The 7,568-nt window shown below is 39.5% G+C and overlaps 1 protein-coding gene across 1 annotated transcript; it reads left to right on the top strand.

Moving 5' to 3' along the window:
• Nucleotides 1–625: 625 nt before the first annotated feature.
• LOC104538173 (chromosome unknown open reading frame, human C4orf27) lies at nucleotides 626–7,533 on the top strand (the record flags this gene model as incomplete). The annotated part of the gene is made up of 7 exons (XM_010181276.1): nucleotides 626–785; nucleotides 2,031–2,217; nucleotides 2,703–2,801; nucleotides 3,863–4,013; nucleotides 4,724–4,811; nucleotides 5,410–5,582; nucleotides 7,351–7,533. Coding segments are annotated over 7 exons (990 nt in total), but the record flags the coding sequence as incomplete, so codon positions are not given.
• Between the last annotated feature and the right edge of the window lie 35 nt (nucleotides 7,534–7,568).

Below are 7,568 nucleotides of genomic sequence, written 5' to 3'. Positions count from 1 at the left end.
TTTAGTAGTAGTAGTAGTCTGTAAAACAGCGGGGTAGTGAGTCCTACCAATTCTTGGAGCCTTACGTGGGAGTGAGGTAGTTGAGGTTACTGCTTTAGTGGTGTGCATGCTTGAATGGATAATTTCCTTGCCTGTTTCAGTTCATGTTATGTCATTTTTAAAACAAACTCTAAGCTACTTTTAAAATGCTGTGCTGTAAAGTGCACCAGTTCTGATGTTGAACGCGAGTTTCTTGGATGTGAGCTGCCGTGTGATTGGAAAAGATCACTTTAAATAGATGTAGAACTTACATTAAACTTTGGGATTGCTTAGGACTTTGATTAACTAATAAAAGCGCTTCTGTTGTTTATATTGACCTATTAATATCAATTATATAATATATAATAATATATAATTAATATTTGCTATTTCATGTGTATTAAGTACTTTTCTCAGATAGTGCATTTTTAAGGGATTCTGTCCAAAACAGATGTTCTAATTGGTATATATGCTGGTTTAAGTAACAAGCATTACTCAGTGGTCTCAATCATTGTTCCTCCATTAATACAGAAGCTTTGTAAAATCCTTTAGTAGAGCTGATGGGAAGCAACTAAATCAACTTTGCTTGTTATTTTTTTATCTGCAGTGTGAAAAAAATGGAGATGTCAAGAAGAGAAGGTCAGACCAGTCAGCTATCCCCGAAAATCTTCGTCAAGAAGCAGAAACGTGCTATCGGCTTAGACTGCCTGAAGACTTCTATCAGTTTTGGATGTTTTGTGAGGAACTAGATCCTGAGAAACCAACTGGTGAGTTCTAAAATATTTTTTGCCTTTTCTGACTTCTGCACTCAAAAACAGTCTGAAGGCAGGCAAACTGGAAGTAGCCAGATGCATTTTAATGCTGCTTTAGTTTTCAGTTAAGATACAGGATGTTTACCTGAGTGTAAACAAGAATACTGGAAATAATCAAAAAGATGTCAGTATACTTCAAGCTCTCTAAAATATAATTTACTTAAATTTTGTAATACAAATGGGTTAAATGTTGTCTGAATCTGCCTTTCTTGCAAGTGCATTTAAAATGTTTAGTATGGAACTGAAGTTTTCCCGTATTGGTCCAGGTTTCAGCTTCCCTGAACTTATTATATAACAGAATGTGGCATCCCTAGGTGCTCCAGAAATGACAGTTCTTTTTGGAATCAGAATGGTTTCGATTGGAAAGAACCTTATAGAACCTTAAAGATCTTATAGTCCAATCCTCCTGCAGCAAGCAGGGATACCTTCAACTAGATCTGGTTGCTCAGAGCCCCATCCAACCTGACCTTGAATCCCAGGGATGGGACATTCACCATCTCTCTGGGCAACCTGTTCCAATGTTTCATCACCCTCATCATAAAAAAAACTACTTCCTTATATATAGGATGAATCTACCCTCTTTCAGTTTAAAACTATTACTCCTTGTCCTGTCACTACACTTCCTACTAAAAAGAATGTCCCCATCTTTCCTGTAGGCCCCTTTTAAGTACTGGAAGGCTGTTTAAAGAAGTCTCCCCTGCGCCTTCTCCAGGCTGAACAACCCCAACTCTCTCAGCCTTTCCTCACAGGAGAGGTGCTCCAGCCCTCTGATCGTCTCTGTGGCCCTCTTCTGGACTTGCTCAAACAGGTCCATGTGCTTCCTATATTGGGGACCCTAGAGCTGGACACAGTACTCCAGGTGATGTCTCACGAGAGCAGAGTAGAGGGGCAGAATCACCTCCCTGACCTGCTGGTTCCTTTGATGGAGCCCAGGATGTGGTTGGCTTTCTGGGCTGCAAGTGCACATTGTGAGATCATGTCCAGCTTTTCATCCACCAGTACCCCCAAAGTTCTTCTCTGCAGGGCTGCTCTCAATCCCTTCTTTTCCCAGCCTGTACTGATACCAAGGGTTGCCCTGACCCAGGTGCACTTGACCTTGTCGAACTTAATGAGGTTGGCATGGGCCCACGTCACACAGGAGCTTCTTGGTTTAAATATGCACCCACCAGAAAGTAAAACAGTTCATGCTTTGCTTTTCAGATGCACTTGTGTCAAGTGTTGGACTTACACTGGTTGGACCATATGATATTCTTGCTGGAAAACATAAAAAAGCAAAATCAACAGATCTGGCCTTCAATCTTCATTGGAGATTCTTCTATGATCCCCCAGAATTCCAGACTATACTTGTTGGGGATAGCAAAACACAGTATCACATGGGATATTTCAGGTATTTTATTTAATATATGCTCTTGCTGGACTATAATTAAGTGTAGCTTTTTCTCCTTTGTTTTCCACAAGACAGGATTTGAGAACTCTGCACTATCACCAAACAAGAATCTTTCTCTTCTGTAACAGGATATTAACACGTGGGTTGATATCTTTTATTTAAAAAAACTCCAAAGATACTGGAGTTGATGACTAGGTTTAAATATGTATTAAACTTATCACTTATTAAATCTTTAATTTTTGCCATGTTACTTAGAAGAAAAAGTCAAGCCTTATGAAATAAAGAGAATGTGTAATCTCTGTGCACATATTGATACAGGCTTCTCTCACAGCCATGCTGCAAGATTTTAGAGCTTTAGCTCTAAGGGAATTTCTTGTTAGGTTTCTGAAGGAGGTGGCAGTGTGGTAAAAAAGCAGATGAATTTTACTTTGAAATAGGAGAAATGAACACAGCTTGACTATTTGTGTGTACTTTTTCATAAATAGGGATGTGCCAGATGAGCTTCCAGTGTGGGTTGGTGCAAATGAAGCCAAGAAGGGCTGTGTGATTTCACAAGTTGGTGACAATGTCTTTGCCGCAGTCAAGTAAGGTTCATATTTACTTGTATTTATAAAAAGAGCAGAAGAGATACTATTAATTGGGAGGCACAATGTGGAATAATGCAGTGAATGTATGTATGTATGTATCCTTCTTGAGAAGATACTTATTTTCTGCTCCTGCTAGCGAGTTTTAAGGTACTCTCAGAAGCTTTAACAGGCTTCTTGACAGTGTTTTCCTTTTACAAGTAAAATAGATAAAGAATGAGATAATTATTAACACTTAAATATATTTTCAGGGATAGGCTCCATAGGAAAAAAAATGCCCACTGGGTGTGTTAAAATAACTCATAAGTAAAGAATAAGTAAAGAAAGGGCATTTCAAACAGTGGTGAAGGAAATCTGAACGTCGTACTAAATGAGTAGCATCTAGCTGTTGTTCTTGCCTACATAAAAATACATTAGTTTTGTATATAATGAATAACTACAAGAAGTGTCGTTTCTGACCTGAGGCAGGAAAGCATTCATATGGATATGTAATTCAGTATGACTGATGAAGCTTTAAATGGTCCTGCATCATGAATGTAAACAACAGATTTCATGAACTGTCATTTTAAAATGGAAAGCTCTCTTAAGGACAGGCACGTATCAGTAAGTGAAAGGATGCTGGAAAAAAGCTTCTGCAAAAGAACCCTTGTGTAGTGCAGAGTTAAGTGAGGACATTTGTTTTGAAAGCACCATGATGAAACTCATAAATGTGTATTTATGTGCATGCCTTGGATGACAAATAGTGTATACAGCACTGAAGCAGCAAACTGAATTCTTAAAATAAAGATGAACAGCTACTGAGTCCATGAGTATCTTCAGCAACTGCAGATTGGATAAACAATATTGTAATGCAAATACAGAGAGGAAATGCCAGAGTACTGTCTGTGCTGAACTTTTTTTCTTTCTTGTTGGTAAGAGGCTTGCATTCCCAAGTCTGTGTGTATAAATAAACCCATGACTGCTGATCTTCATTATGAGATTTGGAGGCTTAGTGATCAGAAGGCTAGTCATTTGTTTGTTTTCTGTTAAGCTCTTTTAAGAAATGTTTCTTCTGTTTGCAGATCATTTTTGTCAAAAAAGCTTAAGGAAGTGACCGATAAAAAGAAAAATGCTGTTTTAAGGGACATAGATGAAAAACTAACAAGGACAGCAAAAGAACTGGGTTATTCTCTGGAACAAAAAACCATGAAGATGAAACAGAGAGAAAAGAAAGTATGACTTTCTTGATCCACTGGAGAGAACTAAGTTCTGTTAAACTTTTTTTCATTTCTTTGCCTGTTTCTTCTATTTTTTCTTTTTCCTCCTAAGTCAGTAAAGATGCTTCAGTAGGAATTTCCAGAGCTAATCAGCTCTCTGTAAATCTTCAGGAGAGGGAATATCAATACAGTGTGTTCTAAATAATAGGATTTAATCAAAACTGTTTACTCTTGTAAACAATAGCTTGGCATTCAGTTAAAAAAAATCAAAAAACTAATAAGGGAAATAGTCTAAACTCTTAAACAAATGGGGAGCATGGGAGAAAACTGCTGTAAAGTGAAGATTTATGTAAATAGTTGGGTTGGATTTACTGGAAACAGGAATATAAAGGATGATACAGGTTAGTAATAGGGGTTTTTCACATACCTATCAGAAATAATTATGGTAGAGTGTGACTAAACAAATGTAGTGCAGTGCCATACACGTGACTACAGGGACTCCTCGATTTTTGAACTTTACAGAAATGGACTTTACAACTATTTTAAACTTCAGTCTTAAAAGTAACTTAGATATAATTTGAAATGAAGTTGATGTCCCAGAGCCTGAACACTAGGTTAGGCTTGATCACCAGCAGTCAGGTGTTAATGTCGTTTGGTGTGGTGAGTGGGTTTATGTCACAGCATTGACTTACAGTGCTATATTCAATTTCCCGTCTTTTTATTTAGGTGGTGACCAAAGCATTTCATGGCGCAGGCCTAGTTGTTCCTGTAGACAAAAATGATGTTGGATACAGAGAACTTCCTGAAACAAATGGTAAATATTTTGTTTACTGTGTTCTTCTGCTTTATTTAAGTAAACAGCCTTCAGTCATTCATCTACTCTGCAAAAACCAAACTTCACTCATATTTCCTACTTGAACAATATGAGTGGTGGGAGTGAAATGCAGATGTCTTGACCATCATACTTGAGCTCAAAGTATATATTTTTAATGAACCAGATGAGCATCAGTGAAACATGCTAAGTGACAAATAATTCCTGAAGCAGTAGTGTAGATGACCTACACTTTTGGCACAGCCAAAAGAAGATCAAGATCCAAAGCAGATCTAAGAAACTGATCCACATTCAAGGATTCTCCCACTGTTCTTTTAGCCAGAATCAGTTCCTTGATGCAAGTTCACCAAACAAATGCTTGTCTCTGTACAGGGAACTCGGGTGCATGGGCACAGGGCAAGAATGAACAGCAAAGGAAAGGGGGCAGCTTTTTTACCAGCAGCTTAGGATGTGCCCAGCAGCTTAGGATGTGTCTTCATGTAAGGATGACACACGGATGTGTTTTCACAGCAAAGTACTTCTGTGTAGTATTAAGTTTATTTAAACATCTAAATATCTCTGCTTTTATTTTTTTTTGCAGCTAATCTTAAAAAAATTTGCAAGGCCATTGTTGATGCTCCTACTGATGATGAGAGACTGAAGGCCTTTGCACCCATTCAAGAAATGCTGACCTTTGTTCAGTTTGCTAATGATGAATGTGACTATGGAATGGGATATGAACTGGGTATGGACCTCTTTTGCTATGGATCACATGTGAGTACTACAACAATTGTACTTCATAAAATTATGCGTTATTTTATACATGGACCAGAAATTGTTCTGTGTTGTAGATCTTTATTCCCAAATCTATTGCATGATAATATCTAGGAATCATGAAAGTCTACAAGAATATTAATGATTCATGAAGACTGTTAAAAAGTCACACTTAAGGAATGATGGAATGATAATATTTGATACTGAATTTAAAACTGCTTGTGTGAGAGCACAGATGTGCAATCCAGAAGCACTTAAGCAGCATTTAACTGATGTGATTTGATGTGCATAAGACAATGAGTTGTCATTAGGCTCCTAAAAATGCAGAATAGCTATAGCCCCCTATCCCAAACTACTATGGATGCAAGCACTCCTGTTCAACTGGATCAAGAAACAGACTGATCTTTGTAGTAACCCCAACTGAAAAAAATTGAACCTAGGTTGTCTGCCTATATTGCCTGTGTGGCTGCATAGAAGACCTCCTGTCAGGTGTCTCTGGTTCTGTGTTGACAACAAAAATCATAAATAAGCTGTTTGACTTACTAGCACTTAATTGCATGTAATGATTGTACTTAAAGCTTTTTGTTCTGTATTAGCCACTCTCCCACTGGTGAAAAGGGTCATGTCTGTAATAAATCTATGGCTAGGAAATAACATATAAAAAAGCTTCAACATAAGTGTAATATGAACGGATGGTCACAGAAACTCCCATGCAATATAGCTTCTTTTAGTAAGAGCAATGTGTGCTCCAAAGCATCATGTAGAAAGAAAAAAAAAGAATCTTGCAGTACTAAGTGCAGAAAAGAGAAGTTGTGCTAGTTAAAATACTTAGCCACTGTAACAAAGGAAAATTCACTGCATTTTCGATACACAGTTAAATTACTAATGTGTTTCTTAGATTTCCTGCCTGGCTCTCCTAAGTTCCTTACAGCATCTGAGAATGTTTTGTATTTTCCTCTGATATCCTGCTTATTTAGGACCCTTCCTTCAGTGACTATGCTGTTTCAGCTGCTTAATTCTTTCATACAAAGGGCAGTGAGGGAAATGGTTACTTCCAGCCCCCCTCTTTCACACTTTGTGCTTCTCGGCAGTGAAATTAACCACTGACAAACTCCTGCAATGACAGTCTACAATACTGTGGTGTGTCCTGATATCTAGTGCAGTGATATGAATTTTGCAGCTCTTTTCTAAAAAGAGAAACCTTACTTCATTTTCTAGTTTAGTAAACAGAAAAGAAACCCTTGGCTTCACACATAAATAACACCATGGTTTGGTCCCAGCATTTCTGCCTGTGGATGTTTAAGCTGCTTTCTGGCCCTTACTAGAGCCTGACTTGTCTCCTTGCTTACAGAGCCAGAACATTAAACATCATCCCTTTCATAAGGGAGGTGGTAGGGGCTTACATGTACTACAGGCATGACAAATGCTAAATATGCTCTTACACATTTAAAGCCAGTGAAATGGTTCCTGTAAGTACCACTGTAATGCCCTCACACTGTGGAGTGTGATAGGACAGGGGCTTCACACCGCAGTCTGGAGGCCTGCATGCTTTAGCAATGGTTATCATCTCTTGGACTGCTAAAAACAGACTTGTGTCTCTGGCTGCAGCAGCACAGGCCCCTCTGCTTGACCCTGCCGTGGCTGTTAGCGGTGCAGCACCGGCGTGTGGTGTCATTGCGGGAGTGGTTGAAGAGAGCACTGGGTGTGGCCTAGGGCTCACTGTATAAGCAAAGCCACTGACGCCCAGGGTTTCCTCTCTCGCCTGCAGTACTTCCACAAGACGGTGGGCCAGCTGCTGCCCCTGGCGTACACGCTGCTGCGGAGGAACCTCTTCGCCGAGATCATCCAGTCGCACTTGGCCGACCGGCGGGAGGAGAAGCTGGACCGACTGACGCCCTGAGTCGGGCCCCGCGCCCCCAGGGGCGGGCGCCCGGGCCTCTTGGGGCCCGGGCTTCTCTCGGATTTGCGCGTGTTTGTGGTCGGTTT

The sequence above is a fragment of the Mesitornis unicolor genome, unplaced genomic scaffold, assembly GCF_000695765.1.
Source record: "Mesitornis unicolor isolate BGI_N332 unplaced genomic scaffold, ASM69576v1 scaffold4313, whole genome shotgun sequence".
Lineage (NCBI taxonomy): Eukaryota > Metazoa > Chordata > Aves > Mesitornithiformes > Mesitornithidae > Mesitornis > Mesitornis unicolor.
Note: the sequence above shows the minus strand (reverse complement) of the source record. Positions and strands in the feature narration are given on the sequence as shown.